Source organism: Mus musculus, chromosome 10 (genome assembly GCF_000001635.26).
Source record: "Mus musculus strain C57BL/6J chromosome 10, GRCm38.p6 C57BL/6J".
Lineage (NCBI taxonomy): Eukaryota > Metazoa > Chordata > Mammalia > Rodentia > Muridae > Mus > Mus musculus.
In genome coordinates this window covers 39839149-39860863 of record NC_000076.6, presented here as the reverse complement: position 1 = coordinate 39860863, position 21715 = coordinate 39839149, and the positions used below count along the sequence as shown (strand labels likewise).

Here is a 21715-nt window from a genome sequence, read left to right as displayed (position 1 = left end):
CATAAATTACCAATTATCACAATGATGGGATGCCACCAAAGACCATGAAGATCCTAAAGCAATAAAGAAACATGAAGGATTCCTGCCAACAAATAGGACAATGTAAAAAAGAAAGGAATGCCATGGCAACCAAAAGTCACTAAAACAGGCAAGGGAAGAAAACTGGGAAAATGCAATAGCTTTAATGATATTTTTAGTTTAAATTAATCTTCCTGTAGATAAAATTCTGCTTCCAAATGGCTAAGTAATTCTAACAACCATTTAAGGAAGAAGTAATTGTATTAATTTTATACACTATTTATGTCTTTTAGAAAATACTTCAAAAATTTAAGTTAGTGTGTGTTTTTATGTGCAGGTGTGTATAGCTGTGTTTGGGAATTTGTGTGCCTTTGGGCGTCAAGGCCAGAGGACAGCCTTGGGTGTTATCAGGCCTCATTTCCCTGTTTGTTTTTGAGACGAGTCTCTCACTGGGCCTGTGGCTAAGGTAAGGCGGCCAACATGCGTGCTGAGATCCTCCTGTCAGTGCCCCTCACCACTCATGAATCAGGTCTTAATGTTTACATGGCAAATACTTTACCAACCCCATTTTAGTTTTACTAATTAAAACAACAAAAAAGTACCCAAGGAGCTGAAGGGGTTTGCAGCCCTATAGGAGAAACAACAATATGAACTACCCAATAACCCCCAAAGCTTATGTCTCTAGCTGCATATGTAGCAGAGGATGGCCTAGTGGGCCATCAATGAGAGGAGAGGCCCTTGGTCTTGCAAAGATTATATGCTCCAGTATAGGGGAATGCCAGGAGCCAGGAAGTGGGAGTGGGTAGGTTGGGGAGCAGGGTAGGGGGAGGGTATAGGGGACTTTCGGGATAGCATTTGAAATATAAATGAAGAAAATATCTAATAAAAAATTGTTTTGGGGGAAAAAGAAAATAACAAAAACAAATATTGATATGTAGCCAGGGTGGCCTTGAATTATGAAGACCAGGCTGGCCTCAAACTTGTAGCTACCGGATTGCTGCAGTTCCAAGAACTGGGATTACAGCAGTCCAAGGGCTTGGGCGTGTCGTCGGGGGATGTTAGCCCCTACTTGTTGACTGCTGGGATTATAGTCAGCCTTTGCAGCTATTCAGTTGAGGGCCTGGAAAATATGAAGCTGAGACGAATTACTTTGGTGTAGTTTTTCTAAACCCCTGAAACTGAAAAACCTACTGATATGCTGGCTGTTTTACAGCATTAAGCTTGGAGTTGACTGCTTTACAGCAAAATAAATGAAACTCTTTTCACATTTTAAGACAGTATTGAAAAAAAGAAATCGGGAGGCCTGAGGGCTACAGCTCAGTGGCCGTCTTGTTAGTATAAACCCTAATATTAGTATAAGTAATATTAGTATTAGTAACCCTAATGTTAGTATAAGCCCTAATATCATACCCACACGCCACACACACAATCCCCAAACCAAACCAAATGAACCAAACACCACAAGTGTACACATACAAAACGCTCCCAAACTGAGAGATCATATAAAACTAAAAACTTTAATATTCAACATATTTATAGAGCCAGAGACTGCCGATTGAGTAAGTCAGAAACATCTAAGAAGCACGTAAGCTCTGTGTGACTATTAACATTTTCCTCCCCTTACCTTTTCAAACTTCAGTTTCACTGGCCTAGGATTAGTAGCAGTAACAGCTTCAGCAATTTCTTGACCAATCTTAAAAGACTGCTCCTTGGTGGCTCCTTTCAGTAGTACAAACATACTAAGAGATTAAAAATATAGCAGGTAATGTGGAAGTCATAAGAACAATTTCTTCAAGAATTACTTCCTGGCTAATAAACAGTCTAAAGCAAGGATGACCTACTTCGCCCTCACTGTTCTTTCTCAAGTTGCTTTCTTTCAAGGCTTTCCTGTCTAACTAACTCCCTCCCCTTGATACTTACAGTATACCTTGTTACAGCTCTGAAAGGCTCAGCTCCGACTAAAATTCAGACACTGAAGCTGCCAAGGTCCCAGGATCATCCCTGGACAGCTAAGGTTGTGTATAAGTTAAGTCAATCAAAAAAAGTCTTTTAAAACTGTACTCCTGCCCCAGGATTAACACATGATTGGCTTTCTGTTATTACAGATCAATTTTTTTTTTCAAGAATTTTGTATAAATGGGACTATGTCATGCATACTCTGCTGGGTCTGGCTTCTTTCTCTCTGGATACCTGAGAGTCGCCTATGATGTTGGGGATAGCTAGCTCCTTTTTACGACTGGGTATTTCACTGTATGAATAAACAAACTTTCTATCTATTCACTTGACTCTAATGAGGAAAGTTCCAAAGAAGATTTATATACACATTTCTGCATGGACATCCTTTTTCCTTTTCTTAGGCAAACATAGAAGTGGGATTGCTGGTTTTTATGTATGCTAAGGGTGTGCTTAATAAATGACCAAACTATTTTTATTATGAAAGGTTATTATTTTTAAGTTTTTCAGTTGCAGTGATGAATATAAGCATTTAAAAATCAGGATGCATATATACATATGTTTGAGAACAAGTAAAATTCAGCTGTGGTGACAGACATCAGAGGTGGAGCTACATGGGGTGCTGGTCGGGAAATAGAAACGTGCTGTGGCTTGGCTAGAGTGGCGGCTGGCTCATCAGGCAGGCTCTTATACTTTCATATAAAGTAGATACATGCTACATATTTCTACTATGACCATGTTTCAATAAAAATCATGTGTGTGTGTGTGTAAGGAGGGTGGGGGGAGAGATCAATACATGAAGTATTCATTACTTTACCAGACGGGCCAAGTGACTGCAGCATGACACACACATGTGGAATAGCACTCCCCTCTACGTTCTCTAATTCCTCCCCATCTGTCTCCTAGAGCACACACTCTTCAGGACCAGATGTAAGAAAGCACATACTGTGTAATTCCATTTATATAAAATACTTGAAAAAATAAAACTAATCTACAGTAACAGAAAGTGAGTCACTTACCCCTTGGGTCAGGAGTACAAAACCTAGATATGTGTAGTCTGTGTATGTACAGACACATACAAGCATACTCACTATATTTTGAAAGTTATTATATATGAGGTTTTACCTAAGAGTATCAATGGGCTTGTTAGTAGATACACTGTTATGGCTAATTTGATTTGGAGCTATGCTTCAAGAGAACTGGCTTAGACGAACGACAAGTTTTGGTGAGAGTTCAGAGATGACTAGTCTAAAAAGGAAAAGATGTCTTTGTTGTCACTATTGCTTGTGAGATGTCAGGCATGCCTGGCCTGGAGCTCACTATGTAACCCACTGAGCCTAGAACTTGGAGTAACCCTTCTGCCTCTGCCACACCTGAGGAAAAGGTCTTACATCAGAGTCTATTGTCACTGTAATGTTAAATAACATTTATCTTTGGGTTAAGAGGTTCAAGTACACATTTAGAATATTAATTAGTATACATAATAGGGAGTAATTGGGGATATAAATGCTGCCTAAGAGGACTTTCTTAATTATAGTCCGATGAATTTCCCAAGAGATTCTGATTTCATTTCCCTACCCTGTAAGTATATATATTCTTATTGGAAGTCAATCCCTACACTGACTATGAATTACCCTTATAAACAGCTTGTCATTGGCTGAAGCAGGTAATATCCCACCAGATGGAATAAATATGAATGAGAAGCATTACCATATGAAGTAATGGTTTGAACCATGGTAATATTTAGTGTTCCTATTAATTACACTTAAGTGGGTAGCAATAAAAACTGCTCTAGTGGTAAAACAGCCTCCTCAGTCCTTTAGATCCCCCACAGATGGGAACCAGGACTCTATGAATCATGATCCTTGAAACTGAGGGAAGCAGTGGTCACTGATCAGCAGTTACCAAACTCCTCCATTCCGCTGATGAAGTAGTTGAGGCACAGAAGCTCAGTGAACTGTGATTGGCCATGTTAATAAAGTATAGCTGACAGCTTTTTAGATCCTTGTGGCTAAGATCTCTTTCACTCTGCCAAGCATTAGCTATTATTTCTAAGGCAGTTTTTCAACCTTTTATCATAATTATCATCCCAAAGAAAGAGTTACTTATTTTTTAATGAAAGTAATTATTAAGAAAGACATATATTTTGGGAACTTTTTGTACTTCTAATAACTTACTTGTACTCTGCTGGGGTGCTACTGTTCTTGTTAGAGTGCATATTCTAAATGAATTGTCCTTGCACAGATCAAGTAATGAATGATGGGCAAAGTGATACTGTCCTTGTATTTCACTGACTGGAATCTCAACATTCCCGTGAAATCTGATATACAGAAAAAGCACTTGCTAAGAATCAGAGCACGGAGCTCACATTTATGTCTCAATTATTGACTAGCTGGTGATAATTTCTTACCTAGGGTTGTGAACTGCCAGCCTAAATAATATCCAACTCTATCTTTTCTTTTGTTCTGAGAGCCTGTGAGTACTGGACTTTATTTGAAATTATTTTTCAATTTTTAAGATGTTTATATATTTGTTTTAAAGGAAGGGTCTCACTGTGTAGTTCTGGCTGGTCTGGAACTCTAGGTAGACTAGGCTGGACTTAAACTCACAGAGATTCATCTGCCTCTGCCTCTAAAGTACTGGTATTAAAAGGTGTGCACCACTCCCTGTGGCTTGTTTCAATTCTTAAAGATCTTAAATGGTAGATAACGTGCAATAAAAATCATGTTAACTTATGATTCTATGTGCTAACAACCAACACATATAGACTCTGGGTTAAAAGTAATAGTTTAAGTATTTAAAGTTTTTTGCTTTTCTACTAATTTTACAAAGAATTACAACATAACAAAGTTTGTTTTAGTAACTCATTTTGATATACTACCAAGCAGAATTTTAGTTGAGCAGTGAACTGCCCAAAGACAAACGAGGAGGGACATTAGGTAACACTGACAGAGCTTGGGAAATAGCAAGCTACCTCTGTCTGATGGTAATGGGAAAGTGGTTACGGGCAACAAGCTCTCACTTAGCATTAATATAGTGTTCACTTTATATACACTTTAACGGACTGCAAGATTAACACTGTTTAAGGATCACTTACAGGTTATCTTTATTAATTAGGGACACTATCTCCAACTGCTCTGTTGTACTAGATAGTGATCAGAGTTGCTGAGGGAAGTGCTCCAAGCACGAACACAATGTGACTCCAAACGTACTATGAAAACCACTTAAAGGATTTCCAGGTGCCATACAAGTAAGATGTTATATAAACAATGGGACCCTGAAAAATAGTAGTGTAAGTAACCAAGCAAGCAGGCTGGAGCTAGTGATCCAGGATCCAAAGCCACCCCATTCTTTGCCAGGCATGAGTGGGCTTGCAGAAGTCAGCACATGCCCTGGGATCTAATGGGTAAGTGGATTTGACTGTTTCTTCTCTTAGGACGTCAACAGATTTTATAATAATTTAACAGCGTAAGGCTTTGGCAACTGCCTTTTAAGTGCGTGGGTGGGTGCGTGCGTGCTTGTGTGGACATGTATGCAGGCGTTTATCTAGGAAAGACTATGACAATGAGTGCCCCTTTTTATTGTTTTCTACCTTATTCTTAAGACAAGGTCTCTCACCAAACTTTCCTGATTTTCCTGCAATGCTGGCAGCCGGGAAACTGGAGATATTCTTGTCTTTGCCCTCCTTACTGCTGGGGATACTCATGTGTCCATGTCTAGCTTTTAATATGGGTGATATAAATCCAAATTCAGGCCTTCATGGTAGTATAGCAACTGCCACGTTGAACCTTCTCCCTAGACTGTACTTGTTTGCTGCTGCTGCTGATACTACTACTACCACCACCACTACCACTATTTCTTTAAGGGACTTAAATACAGAGACTCAGAAGAATTATCCAACCAAAAGATCATATGGACGACAACAATGATGGAGGAGTGTTATTTAAAAGGATCTCCCCTAAGCTATTTCAAACACCAAAAAGAAGATATAAATAAATGTAAACAAAACAAAAAATCAACAAGAAAAAAACCCCACCTGTAAACCAATGCCCCAAACCCAAATACAATCCTCTAAATTCATTACCTGTCAGTATCACCATAAACAACCCTAGCACCCCATTTCTTGGTATCATTCACTAGTTTAATTGCTCGTTCCAAGGTCTCTCTGGCTTTGTGAACAATGCTATCACCAACCTGTTGATGATACAAACACATTGGAAATGATTTAACATAGCTCGGTAAGAGTCAACACATTTTAATAATACTAAAATCTTAATTATTAGATATTTTAAAAAATGAAATAATACAAAAAAATAACTACCAGTGCATCACAAAGTAAAAAAATGAATTTAAAAGAATCTATGACTATAGACTTGCCTTTGACTATGTCAGGACATAAGAAGGACTTCACATTTTTACAAGGTACATAGGTACGTTTGATTCTTGAAAGAATAAGCCTTGTATACGCACAGCCCAAATAACTGTTTGTTTGTTTGTTTGTTTGTTTATTTATTTATTTATTTATTTATTTTTTTGAGACAAGATTTCTTTGTGTAACAGCCCTGGCTGTCCTGGAACTTTCTACTGTAGACCAGGTTGGTCTTGAACTCACAGAAATCCGCCTGCCACTGACTCTTGAGTGCTGGGATTAAAGGCATGCATCGCCACATGTGGGTTTTCAAAGCCTCTCCTTTATATTCATAAAATCAACCAGGGTACAAAGTACTGTGTGTTGGGTCCAAGTATAAGGTAGGTGTGTCTACCTTATTTTCTACCTAAATTTCAAAAAAATTCTGTTTATGATAATTTATTTAAGTGCTGAAATTAAATCTCTGAGATTGATAATACATAATTTTTGTTAAAACTAAGTAAAAGAAAAAAGTACACAATTATATAACAAATTATATTTGCAGTGTTTAATTACAAACAAGTAAGTACAAAAATATGCCCATAGGGATCTTTCACTGTGACTACTGAGTTTTAGTAAGGATAAGGGCACAAGCTGATAGAAAATTCTAGGCCTTAAGCAACGTGAAACACATCTTCATTAGATTATGTAGTTTGGTAAATTAAAGAGATTTTAATTACTAAATCAACTGAGGTCAAAAGACAGAGAAGACTGCCATCCAAACCAAATGGAGCATTTCCCTTGAATTTTACAGTAAACTTGTGCATTCTTGTCTTTTTGTTAATAACCAAACAACAGTAATAATGATACTTCCCTTTTTGTTCCAAAAGTTGAAATTCCCAAACTAAATACAGATCTAACAGTATTCAGAAAGCTGTCTAAAGCTGCACTGCAAAGGAAACTATAGTATATGAGGAAAGGAACAGATCATAAAATGGAAGCAAAAATTTGATTTGTATTTTAAGTTAAGATAATATATCATATTGAAACTTTGAGTATATTAGAAAACGACAACTTAGTACATTAAAACACACTGAGAATCAGCATGCATGCTGGTGCATATCTTTAATCCCAGTAGTTAGGAGGCAGAGGAAGGCAGATCTCTACGGGTTCCAGCTAGGGTTTCACAGTGAGATCCTGTTTCAAAACAAAAAGCATAACCAGAAAACCAACCAACAAAGCACTAAATCATGTTATCTAACTGAAATCACAAAGTTTTAACAAAACGTTGAATCTCTGCTCAACCCAGAAGCCACCTTCTGCCCACCTTCCCATCTTCCTTGTAACACTGGAGTTACAGACATAGCTATGTCCACCTTAAGTGGTACTGGGAAGCTCAAGCTCTCTAGTGTGCACAGTGCCCCCAAGCCCTGACTGAGCCATGTTCCCATCCCGCTTCTCTCCCCTTCTCCCAGTGAACCATCTCTCTAGCCTTATGTTGGTACGTGACTGCGCGCGTGCGCACACACGTACACACACACACACAAATGTGTGTGCGTGTGTGACTGTAGCATACACAGGAAGGCAGAAGATAACTCCATGGAACCCACTTTTCTCCTTCCACATTTTTGTGGGTCCTAGGGACTGAACTGAAGTCAGCAGGCTTGCTTCATTAAGCAGCTGACCTGATGAACTCTAATGTCAGCTCTTGAGCAGGTGTGAGATTCACTTTGCCTCTTGTGAGCTGTGCACAAGACATGTGTGTGCAGTGGTCAGGGGTTGACATTAGATGTCTTAGTCACTTATTTCCCACCTTTTTGAGACAAGGTCTTCCATGGAACCCAGAGTTTATGCAGTTAAACAGACTAGTCAGTAAGAGCCAGTGAGCGCCAGGGATCCTCCTGCCACCACCCACTCAACACTTGGATACACGTAACAAGTTGCTGTTTCTGACATTTCGTGTGGGTCCCTCATGTTTATACAGTAGGCACTTTACTGAGTGAACTAACTATCTCTCCAGTCCATGGGGTGTTTTTTCTTTAATGTAATATTTGGACCTAACTACCAAATTAAAAGGAGTCAGTCATGGTGCTGCACACCTTTAATCCCAGCACTCGGGAGGGAGAGGAAGGCAGGTTTCTGAGTTCTAGGCCAGCCTGGTCTACAGATCGACGGTAGCCAGGGCTACCCAGAGAAATTCTGTCTTGAAAAATCAAAACAAAACAACAACAAAATTAAAAGGAATTATTTAGTATCAAAATTACTGTAAATACTATTATAAACTGGCACTGAAACCTTATGTTAGTAAATGTGGAAATATGCATATAATTTAAAAATTATTATTGAAATAAGAAAAGATGCATGTTTATAGATCCAATTTAAGAAAAACTAGTATGTCATGGAAATGACATTTTAAAGTTTAGTAACAAAGCAAAATACTTCAGTAACTACTCTCTTATTAAATGTGTTACCTCAATGCACGGCATTCTCCCAGAAAAATTAGCAGCCGTATAGCCAAACGTGACATTTGCTATCAGCTTTAGTCCTAGTTGACGGGCATTGAGCATCCGTGACAGGGCTCTGTCCTGCTTGTAAGACTTCATTGACTGCTTCACCATCAATCTAGTCTTCAAAATTTCTTCAAGCATTCTTGGTAGAACACCCTTTCGTACAGAAGGCTACCATAAAGGAGAAAAAGAAGAAGAGTGTATAAAATGCCTCAATCACACCCACATGCATATAGACTTCGGTAACTAAGAAGGAAACAAGCATACAACGGCCAACTGTCATAAACAGAAACATGCTACTAACAGAATAACCACAGGACTAGTAGCTGCCATTCACAATCATCACAGTTTATTTCTGTTGAAGAGTTTTTCTTTTAAAAGGTTCTGGTATTGTTTAAAAATTGAATGCAGCACTTCTATACGAGCTCTGAGAACTCCAGGAAGCAGGATGTCAACTAGTACATAGATAGCCATACAACAAACTCAGAGGGAAATGCTGTTCAAACTCTGATCGAGACCCCCATCCTTCTAGAGAGACACATGGGCCTTGTATCAGTCATAAACCACCTCAGTTGGTAAAGCGCTCACCCTAGCGACCCCACACAGTGCTCTGCAGGGAACTCCATTTATCTACCTTGGAAGAGTGATGAGCTGGGTTGACTCTGCTGACATTCAAACCTGCAGTTCCAGGGACTCTAGGTATTTCAAATCTGATGCTTAGAGCACTAAGCCATCCCCTCCGGCCTACATTTATTAGCAATCTGGAAGAGGGGATGAATAATGAAGTGATAACATTTGTTGTTGCCAAAAAAAAATCATTTGTATTAATCAAGACTAGGGAGGATTTATGAGAACTCTGGTAGGAATGAAAAACCACAAAACAGTATTAACTGATGATTCACAGACACGTGCAAAATAACGCATGTCAACCTGAACAATTAAAACTTCAGTTATAGGATAATCACACTTTTGAATATTAAAAAAATTATTTTTAAACTTTACATACTAGGTCAAAATGTAAATGGGGTTTTTAAGATGCTATTGAAGGGAGCTTAAGCAAACACCCACACATGTGACAGAAAACGTAGGTCAGTCTCTAATTCATTTGGTGTACCTTTAGAAGCCAGCCCAACTCTCCCTTTGTTTTATCATTTAAAAACCTCTAATTATTAGTTCGTATCAACTGTGAAAACCTTTATACTTATATACTACTATATTGTCATCATTGTCCAGCCCTTTCCCACCGTCCTCTCTATGATCTCCTTGCCTTTGCCTTTCCTAGCAGATCCTGCTTACTTCAGGTGCTCTACTACAAGCTCTACCTTCCACATGTAACAGACAAAGCGGTGTCTGTGTTTGGGTTTCAGGTTCCATTCATTTCCCTGCAGATGATATGCCTTACTATTCATTATGGCCAAATACTACATACATACATACATGTATGTATGTATGTATGTATGTATGTATGTATGTATATATATATATATCACACTTTTTAATCCACTTGTCGACTGATAAGTAAGATGGGTGTCCAGGCTGATCCTATTGCTTAGCTGTTGTGAGCAGTGCAGCAATAAGCAAGTAAGCTCTTTTGTATTCGGACTTTCTGGTTTATCCCAAGCAGTGATGTTGGATTCCATGCTAGTGGTGTTTTAGTCTGAAAGGCCTTCACAGCATTTCCATGGCAGCCATGTCATTTACCCTCCTACCCAGCTGTGGAGAACAAGGCCCCTTTCTGCTCTCACACGTGTTGGCCTTTTTTATTTCCTGAGCAACAGCCTCGATGACTGTGGTGAGGAAGTCTCAGTGCAGTCTAACTTACACTTCCTGATGGCCACAGACACCTGGGACCTTCCTATTCTTCTTTGGCCACTGCTATCTCTTTGTGATCACAAAGAAGATTATTTACTGACTGGATTGTGTGCTCATCTGGTATTCGGTTTCTTGAGTCCTTTACATATTTCAGACACATCCTGATCCAGGCTATATCTTTACTTGTGATTAATCCTGATTGTTTACTTTGCTGTAAGAAGCCTTGGAATCCCATTGGTTAATTCAAGTTTTGAGTCTTACTCAGGAAACTGTTACCTGTATATCTGTCTGAGCACAATGTACATGTCTGGTGCTCAGAGAGCCCAGATCCCCTGGAACTGGGCTAGCAAGCAGTTGTAAACCAGATGGGTGCTAGGAATTAAAACCAAGTAACAGGCAGTGCTTTTAACCACTGAGCTGCATAGCCCTTTCGATGCCTTCTATATTGAATGAATGGTAAGAGGGTTGTTGTTTTAGTCTTCTACATATGGATAATCAGGTTTCCTAACATTGTTTGTTGACATGACTTTTTTTCTTATATATATTTTTTGGCAGTTTTGTCAAGAATAAGATGGCATAGACAAACAGGTTTATTTCTAGGTTGCCAATTTTATTCTATTGGTCTGTGTTCTTTTTATGCTAATCCTATACTATCAAGCTTTTATTACTTTGGCTTTGTCAGTGTATTTGACATTAGGTATTCTGAGGCCTCCCCTCCACCATCACTCTTTTTTGCTTAGGATTGGCTTTTGCTATTTGATATCATTTGTGTTTCCATAAGACTTTTAGGGTTTTTTTTTTCTCTTCCAGTTTTGTGAAGGTCATAGGTACTTTCACAGGGTCTGCATTATGTAGTTCAATTTTGACATTATTTCATTTTAACAATATTAACTCTTTCATACAGTGGTGTTTTCCCATCTTGTTGTTCTTCAGTCTCTTTCTCCAGTGTTTCATAATTTTTATTTCTTAGATAAGGTCTCACAGTGTAGCCCTAGCTGGCCTGGTACGAGCTCTATAGACTAAGCTAGCTTGAACTCATAGATACCTGCGTAACTCTGCCTCCTTAGTGCTGGGATTAAAGGCATGCACCACCATGTCCTGCTTACTGCTTTGCAATTTTTATTGTTGAGGCCTTTCACTTTTTTGGTGAGGTTTATTCCCAGGGTTCCATTCCCCAATTAAGAATAGGATTGCTTTCCTGATTTCTTTCTCATGGAGGCATAATATTTTAAGATATAATACAAAAAGAACCATGACCAAATATGTAGAAATGCTATTTTAAAATGGATTTTTTTAAACATGGGAGAAAAAAAAACCCATCAAAACAAATCAATTGCAATTTCTCCAACTTTACCTACACCAAAAGCTGGGGATAGTCTATTCCAAAAATCTCTAAGAAAGAAATATACCACGAACTTACTGCTAAAAAATTTCTTCACATCTGACTTGTAATTAAAGTTCAATATCATCTCTTAATTGGTAGAGAATGATATTTTTGATGAGTACACCAGAATGAATTGGAGGGTTGGTGAGGTCTGCCTGTTCCATCAAATACCATGCATACCAGTAGTATACATAAATTCACTGCTAGGGAAATTGAAAAGAAATGAAGTTGGCATATAAGAGGTAATACAACTTCTGAAATCTATTTTCTTTATTCAACTAGAAAGATTTCTTCAGTTTTTCTTGAGGAGAAAGTATATAGAAAATAAAGGGCTCTTGTTAGTTTGAATGTCTTTTTAAAGAATGCAGTTATTAAATGTTAGTTTCATTCTATCTAAGATAGCATCGACTTTATTTAAAATAATGTGGAACAGCTGAAGGCTGTATACACTAAAGCAACTGAACTCTTTACCAGTTAACATCTTTGACCATCAGACTCTAAGCATGTCTGCCAGATTCTACAGAGGTAGATGCCATAGACACGCACTCCCCTCAATAGCTCATTAGTTAAATCCAAGTCTAACCAAAGCAAGATGGTTATTTTTCTTCAAAATTGTTTCCCAGAAGATTTTGGTTTTGATTTTATGAGAGAAAAGTCTTCAAGTAGTATAGCCTTATGTGCCAACAATACCCAAACCACGACTTGCTTTCTTAAAGGTAAGCCACAGTTGACTCCTTTCATTTACAAGCGAGTATTACCTTGACGAAAGCTACTCCATTGGGGGACACTGTGACGTCATGCCTAATTTGATAAAGTAAATCTGGAGGTACTCTTAGAGAGGTACAGCCAAATTTGAACTCATCATACCTGTTAAGAAAGAAGATGTTAAGCAGAGACGTTCTCAGAGCTTTTAGACATTTATAAAATTTAATCACAACTTCTCTTTCAGAAATGAAAACATGAATTTATGTAACTGGCAATATGATTATTTGGTTTATTAACAAAAATTCTTCATATATGTACGATTTATAGAAAGAAGCATTTCTTCTTTCTTTCCTTTCTTTTCTTTCCTTTTTTACTTTTTCCAGACAGTGTTTCTCTGTGTAGTCCTGGCTGTCCTAGAACTCACTCTGTAGACCAGGCTGGCCTCAAACTCAGAGACCCAACTGCTTCTACCTCTCAAGTGCTAGGATTAAAGGCATGTGTCACCACCATCCCACCAAACAAGCATTTCTAAGTGGCAGTACTTTACTACTTATGACTAAATACACACTCAAATACAAAATTTCAACTCAACATATAATCATGTTATATTAAACTCCCTAAGGAAAAATTCAAGTATAAGGTAATTTCAAATTTTCTTCTTAATAAAAGACAAATAATGATACAGCTTCCACAAGTGTTTCCTATGAGAGTTGGATCACTAGATGTGGTCTCAAGTACACAAAATAATTAAAAAGAAGATTCTATATTTCTTGAAATTAAGAAAAACATCCACTCCTTTGACAATTTAAAACATTACTCTTGTTTAACCTGAATTAATAAACTGTCAATCATTTGAAAAATCACAGCATGTTTCTAAGACAGAAGGAACTGATGACTGGAATCATTAATTTCAAAGTGCTGCAACGGAAGCTGATTTAACAAACAAAATCTCATTCTAAAGAAGACTACTGATATCCATGAAGAATAAAACAGAAGATGCGTCTCTCTCTCTCTGCTCACGGCTCTCCTCACATGAGCCATCTGTCTACAAAGCTAAACTAATCACACCACAGTTCATGTCCATTAGTAAGACAACTGCAGTAAATGGGTTAGCTGGGCTACATTCCAATTCATCTTATTCTTAAAAACAGTGAAGAAAGTCTATAATATTAATGCAAATAAAGTACTATAACATGGCTGTAAACATAAGAAAGAAATCTTACTTTCCCAAATTCTCTACATGGCCAAGGCAAGTGGAAAAGCAGTAGTTATATGCTATCACAATTGAAGGATATAGTGACTGGAAATCCAGAACAAGAACAGAGTTGCTATAGAAACGAGACTCAGGCTCCATAATGAGGGGAACACACTGTGGGGCTCTCATTTGGGATCTCTGTTGAATACTAGGTGTCACAGGAATATAGTTCATTGGTTTGGCAATACGCAACATCATTGACTCCACACGGTACTGCAAAGAGAAAAGGATACTGTTTAAATAAAAATATACTGTTCACATATATGAATGTATGTATGGTTTTCTACATCTGTTAAGTATTGTTTAGTCAAATTTCCAGGTGTCACTTAGATTGACAGAACCTTTATTTTTATGTTAAGAATATCGATTAGGATTTAGAAAATGCCAAACTTATAAAAACGTAAAGCGTAAAACATGGGAGAAATCGTCTTTCTTGGTTTCCCTGCTGGTAAGGGGCGCTTTTAACGATACTACAAGATTCAATTACTCAAGTACTGATAACAGATACAAAGTTAAAAAAAATCTAATCATTTCAAAGAGGTCAAAACCAAGTATCTCACTTGTGTAGAGCTTTAAAGTGTACAAGAAAAATTTCTACCTGTGAACCTCTTGTTAATACATGTAAAAACTGAATGCCAAAAAGTCTGGCCATTTCACTGGTTTTCCCAATTAGGTCCAGCTGTTCTAACATCTGGAGATTTCCACGGACACGGCTGACATAATGATCAACCATTTTCCATCTGTCGAAAGAGAATGCATGCGTGAATACAGGTAAAGTGGGGTTACTTAGGGGCCGTCACAACATGAACCTTTACATCAGTATGTCAGAACAGTACAAGGAGAAACTAGTAACAAGACAACATTTAAACTAGTACTTATGATAAGGAATTATAAGATAACTTGTTTCAAAACTTCCCTTGAGTTTTTGATAACCCAGGCCCAGTTCTCTATTTCACTTAGCAAAAAAAGGGTTTATTTATCCTGGATAATACCTAACTAGAGGTGGCAATATATGAATTTAGAACAGTTCTACCATCCCTAAACAAATCATCAAATGTAGGTTATGGTGTTAAGTTGAATATAAATGTTATTTATAGGTTTATGTATTACTTTTTCCTTGAGCTGTCACTGAGCGATAACCAACTTCTCTGTAAAGATTTAATACCAAAATCTAGTCCTTAATGTAGGCTTTGTTTTGTTGTTGTTGTTGTTGTTTTTTATTTACTTTTTTGCTTTGTTTTGTTCTGTTTTCCAAGACAGAATTTCTCTGTGTAGTCCTGGCTGTCCTGGAAATAATAATGTAGGCCAGGCTGGCCTCGAACTTAGATCTCCACCTGCCTCTGCTTCCCAAGTGCTGGAGTCAAGGGTGTGAACCATCAGCACTCAGCCCTTACTGTAGTTCTACATCACTTCCCTGAGGTTCCTCAAAAGGGAATGGAAGATGACTAGAAACCATGAGAGAGAGAATGAGTGTGAATCTGGGTAAGTGGGAGAATGGCGAGGATCTGAGAGGAGCTGGGAGAGAAGGAAACCAGGATCAGAATATATTTTAAAAGTATTTCCAATAAAATTGTTTTTTTTTTCCACACACATGAGTTGTTTTTTAAATGCAGTATCTTTTGCATCTTTCCCATCATTTACTCTTGTATTTTAATAAGCCAGAATGCACTAATTTTTAAAAACTGAACACCTGCCTTGCTTTTTTCTTCTTCTGGAGTCTAAGTCCTGTCAAGGTAGAAGTGTTTCTAGAGGAAGCAATCACAGACCTGGCATTAAACAGATGAACAACAGGTCTGCTAAGGGGCAGGGTACTTCTCATCCCAGAACCCGCGCCAAGGAGCTCAGCTGCTAAGGAGACACAGGATAGCACTGCCTGCCTCTGCAGACAGGCAGAGGACTTGTCTGCACCCAGACTGTAGTTACACAAAGCAGAGGTTCTCCCCACTGTGCTAAGAATAGGAGTGCTGAGAAAGCTCATGTCTAGGCCCCAGAAAACAAGACATTCCAAAGACTAAGGTTGGGCCAGGAGAAGCGAGTAACGCACTCCCTCCAATCCACTCTACGACTTACACAAGGCAACAAGGAGATGACTTCTGTTTTATACAACTATAATCCTTGCACTCGGGAGATTGAGGGAGAATTCCAAGTTTGTGGTCATCCTGGGCTACATTATAGTTCAAGGCTACCCTAGGCTATGTACAGAGATCTTGTCTTAAAAAAAAAAAAAAAGAGAGAGAATGAAAGAATGAAAGGAAGGAAGAAATCAAATGAGTTGGACAAATTAGAAAAATGTAAATTACTGTTGATTTATCAAAAACAATGAAGGACAGATAGGGAAGGCAATCAAAATCTTCATAGTAGTTAAGAAAGAAAGAAAGAAAGAAACAAAGCAAAGCTCAAGCCTAGAATGAGACAGTAAAATATCAGTCAAAAGTGTTTTCTTTGTTTCTTTTGATCAGTGAGGGTTAGGATAATTTATTTCCAGCAGATTTGCAGTAGATGAACTTCTAGAGGAAGCAGAGAAAGTTAACAGACACTAACCAAGAATATGGCCCAGAAATGTGTCAACTATAGAAATGAAAATATATGTTCATATAGACTTGCGTACATATTTATAACAGTTTTATTCATAGTAGCTACAATGCACACTGGTGTCTCTATTAAGAAGTGAATGAATAAACTGTGTATTTCATATAACTGAATAATAAGAACAACATGCAATATATTGAATCTCACAACAGTTACAAGTTAAAAAATTATATTGAATTTCATCACAGAAGTCCAACAAAAATCAACAGATTACTAATATTTCTATTTATATGAAGTGGCAAAAATAATCAGCTAATAGAAATCTCCTTGGTATTTACTGGATAGTTAGGCTTTGAGTGGACTGATTTGTTTAAGAGCTCTCTCCTGTAGTTAGTTCTCTTCCTTATGATGAGGCTCTGGTACAGAGTGAAGGCACATATTCAAAGTCAGAGACAACAGACTTTAAATGTGTGTCTTTTATTGGAATGTAACAGAAAGCTCAATGATACTGACTTTTAATTTTATTTTAAAAATTAACTTATCATTTTATGTGTACAGGTACTTTGCTGGCATGTGTGGCTATGCACCATGTGTGTGTCTGGTGCCTGCAGAGCCAGAAGAGGACACTGGATCACCTGGAACTGGAGTTACAGACAGTTGTGAGATGCCACATAGTTTGCTGGGAACTCGAACCTGGGTCTTCTGGAAGAGTAGTCAGTGCTTGTAACTGTGGAGCTATCTTTCCAGCCCCTAATAATGCTGATTTGAAAAACAAAAAACCAAAAAACCATACCATATCCTCTTGAGAGTGGTGAAACATTACCTGTAGAGATCTGTCTTATTATCAAACCAGTCCGACAAGACTCGGAAGGTAAAAAGGGGGAAACGCTGATGGAGAACATGAAAGCTCACATTTTCAAAAGTGTAGTTAGTCAGGGCAACCTAAAAAAAGGGCAAAGCAGAATTATAATTATTATTTTCTTTATGCAGAACATTTGTTGCCTTTTATCAGTCAACCCAGCTCACTTGGTTTTAAAAAGACCTAATACCACTTAGAACTTTCCACAGCAAAGATTATCTGTTATTAGTGAACCTTAATATGCTCAGCTTACAAGACATAAAATTTTTCCAAGTTTACAACTCATAAAGTATAAAACAGGGATTTTTAATTTCGATCCCATCTCAGTACAGTGATCCAAAGTCACATATTTTTATTTAAGATTTCTGTCATCTGCAGAACAACATCACACTTCAGCATTAAGTACACACTCATGCTCTCCCTTTCCCCGTCTCTCTCACACTGTCTGGAAAAGGTAGAGAAGGCAATGTTGTTGAGGTAAAGACCCAAAAAGTTTAATTAAGGAAGGACTGCCAAGACACTGCTAACAGCAGAATAAAGCCCACTGTTAAAGCAGCAAGTAGAACACATGTATCACAGATCGACTAAGTGGTGCAGAGAATTAATCTACATGGTTTTCTCAGAACTCAGACAAGGAGCAAAGAGATGAAAATAACAGAAGGGACCATATGGGGAACACATGACTAGAAAATAAGAGTGTTACCATACAGGCAAATCAAGTTCTTAGAGGAAGCTGAAAAATCTCAACAGTCAAATCTAACACTGTTCTCTGTATTGCCAAAATCTGAAAGTGGATGATTTAGAAGGTCTGTAAATATATTCAGTTTTCATGGTAACAGGCATATATTCCTTTAAGCAGCTAATATGCATCCAATGAGAATTATTACCTAAGAGTCAGTCAGTTTATCACTAAGGGCTCAAGGTCCAGTGGGAGCAGAAGATATCTAATGTTTATAAGGATCACACATTATAAGGCAGAAGATATCTAATGTTTATAAGGATCACACATTATAAGTTGCCAAGCATTATGAAAAACACAAATAAAAGGTAAAAAGATTAAAAAGGAACCTTTAGAACAACTCAAATCCAGAAAACCTAATTTGAATGTCTCTAGTATGAAGTAAATAAATACTCAAGGCTAGCTCTGGTCTGAAGGCTTGATTGTCTAGAATGGCTGGAGATACAGGGTACAACTAGCATTCAGGACTTTAAGGAAACTGTCAAATTGCCAGTAATTAAACTTTTAAGAGGCGAGAGGAATTTTTACATGGGTTAAAAAGTCACGCAAAAAATGTCACTCAAGGTAGCATAGCGTGTAATCTGAGTACTGGGAAGGAGGGAAGATCCAGACCAATGAGAGACCCTGTTTCAAGGTACAAGGTGGATGGCTCCTGAGAAACGATACCCATGTTGACCTCTGGCTTCCACAGACAGGTGCATACACAAATCCTCTGTGTGCAGCACACAACCGCACACGAAATAGCACCGCCCTCAAGCAGATTCACTCATGCACTGTTTCAAATTAGATTACATGTAAGCACAACTCCCGACTCATGGCACAAAGAGGAAACGGGAAGAAACCGAGGTTACGTAAATCTTATATAAAGAACCCACTGCCTTATCTGGCATGGGTAGCATGCCATAGTGTCCCAGCATGCTTGCAAAGTCAGTGTTGAACATAAATTCAGGACAGCCACAACAATCAGTGAAGAGAAAGGAAAATATAGAAATTTTATAATGAAAACGTAGTTTCAAATAGGAGACGCAATTGGAGAATGAATTATCATCTAGACATTTTAGCTATTATTACCCAAAAGTCCAGAATCAAAAAACAATCAAATTATAGTAGGAAACTTATATTTCATTTAGAGAAAACAGACAACTTCAAAGACGTAACATCTAGTAAGCCCCACAAGTGTATTTTTATTGTGTGTAAAATAACTATTTCTATAAAGAATTGCAAAGTAATGGGAGAATTTGTTGAAATCATTTAACCCAAAAGCCCATCCAACTGGATGCTAGTATTAACTATTTCTAAATACCTTCTCTCCAATTTTGCCTAGTATTTAAATTTATGTATTTTGAGAGTTTCCTTCCTAAGGCTAGACTAGATTTTCTTAATGATGAAATTCCACAACACTGAACACAAACCTCATAATACTCCATTATAGCTGTAGATTTTATCATTTTAAGGGTATTATTGTACAGCCCAGGCTAGCCAGAGATTAATGATCTTCGTGTCTTACTCTCCCAAGTTCTGAGAAGTACAGGTATGTATGTATGATATTCATTTTTCTTCTAGTTAAGTTAGAATAAGTAGAAAAACAATAAAGGTATAATTCTTTCTTATTTAGCCATCTTATATTTTGTAACTTTATTTACATATAATAGTAAATCACAAAACAGAGAATTTACCCTAATACTTTGTAATGAGTACACTGTTATAATGGCCTAATCTTACTTCCAAGCATTTCTGAGCAAATACCTTACCTCATTTCTCATTATTCTCCAAAGGTTCAGGGTAATTCTTCCAACAATATTGATTTCACTCATTGTATCTGATCCATAGTCATCTCTTTCTGCTGCAAATCTGTTTTCAATTTTGTCATCTATAGAAAAAGAATGTAGACTGCATCAAGACATCAAGACTCACAGAAAACAAGCATTTGGTAAATGATGCCAAAGAAAATGAGAACAATCTAAAGAACTAAGAATTAAGACTAAAGGTAAAATTTGATTCAGTTCTATCCATATTTCATATTAGAATAAGGGAATACCCATTATTTTAACTAAAAAAAAATCAATATATATATTTGCATTATATACATACATACATACATACATACATACATACATACATATTCTCTCAGAATCTGAGATACTCAAAAAATTCTCTTAATAGTTTATGGAGAATTCTGAGAGTTCCTTAGATCAAAGAGAAGTGAGTCTAGTCCTGTGGGTGATGGTTTTCTGAGAATAAAAGTAACAATAGATTTGGTGAATGTTGTTGACTACAATATTGAATATACATATTGTACCTTATACATCCATCATGTTCTAGGAACTGTACCAACATTGCTTCTTTACTTTAGTACAACCACTCTAAGTTTCCCTCTGTATTATAAAATTCTACTTAGAAACATTACATCTTGTCCTGGTTCATATGGTAGGAACAAGTAGTATTGCAAAAAAGGATGTCTTCACCCTGACGGCCACGTACACTCACCCACACACCTCTCATTTCTTTATGCTAAGGAGATAATGTTCAAAAATGATATTAGCAACAACATTCACACAGTGTTCACTGTTTTCAGGCACAATTGCAATCACCCTGGAAATTCTACCAGCACCTCCACTTTATGGATGAAAAAATTGTGCAACAGATCTATGAAGTCAGTTGCTTGACATTATACAGGTAGTTAGAGGCCTAGCTAGCATTTGAACCTAGGAAGACGTTTCTTCAGAATCTGTGCACTACACTACTACTGTGCTACCTCACTAACCGCATATCCCTTCTGCTGTACTCTGCTGCTTGACAAGTCTTAGCAATGACTCTGAAAGGGCACGTGCTCTCCTTCCCTCCCTCCTTCCTTCCTTCCCTCCCTCCCTCCCTCCCTCCCTCCCTCCTTCCTTCCTTCCTTCCTTCCTTCCTTCCCTCCCTCCCTCCCTCCCTCCCTCCCTCCCTCCCTCCCTCCCTCCCTCCCTTCCTTCCCTCCCTCTTCTCCTTTCCTTTCCTTTCCTCTTTCCACAGCTACTTTCTTTTCTGTGGTGCTGGGATCAATCTCTAAACCTCAAGTCCTTCAGACAGACACCCTAGAGCTGAGCTACAGCCTAATCTAGGACATTTTCAATCAGTCTTTTCATCTTTATCTCTTACAACCAAAGTAATTAACAAGTATACCTGATGGCTGCCTCTCTTAAACACTTGGAAAACTCTCCCAAAAGCTGTGGGAGCCAAAACAAATGTAAAAATTTTTGTAGTTATACAGACAACTAATGACTGCCCAGAGAGGGAGAACTAGTGTCTCCCAGGGACAAAAGCCCCAGTTAGTTATCCAGCACCAAGGGTCAGTCTTGAAATCATATACACATAAGGGACAGCAAACTAACTCAGCAAATTATATTTATGTTATATAAAGGTATATGACATATACAGTAATCACCATCAGTGTGAGAGTGAGTGAGTGGAGGTGTGGAGAGTGGGGACAAAGGATGGTCTAGAGTGAGGAAGGAGAAGTAAGATGTAATTAGATTTGAATTAAAAATTGAAAATTAAAAATAAAATGAACTTTAAAAAGAAAAAAACTAAAACTAAATAAAAAGCAAAATGAAATATGGATAATAA

At 37.7% G+C, this 21715-nt stretch overlaps 1 protein-coding gene across 6 annotated transcripts in view; it reads right to left on the bottom strand.

Annotated features, from left to right (window-relative positions):
• Nucleotides 1-21715, bottom strand: part of Rev3l (REV3 like, DNA directed polymerase zeta catalytic subunit) — a 143651-nt gene that overhangs the window by 14348 nt on the left and 107588 nt on the right. For 4 of the 6 annotated variants that reach the window (XM_006512622.3, XM_006512623.4, XM_006512624.4 and 1 more), the window contains 8 exons: nt 19861-19979; nt 17335-17453; nt 14581-14722; nt 13951-14195; nt 12781-12889; nt 8791-8997; nt 6056-6165; nt 1643-1757 (listed from right to left, as the gene is read on the bottom strand). In XM_006512622.3, coding sequence (XP_006512685.1) covers nt 1643-1757; nt 6056-6165; nt 8791-8997; nt 12781-12889; nt 13951-14195; nt 14581-14722; nt 17335-17453; nt 19861-19979 — 1166 coding nt within the window. Of the gene's footprint in view, nt 1-1642; nt 1758-2128; nt 4292-6055; nt 6166-8790; nt 8998-9460; nt 9588-12780; nt 12890-13950; nt 14196-14580; nt 14723-17334; nt 17454-19860; nt 19980-21715 lie in introns of those variants that run through there. The other 2 variants (XR_380057.4, XM_017313854.2) reach the window with 2 other exon arrangements.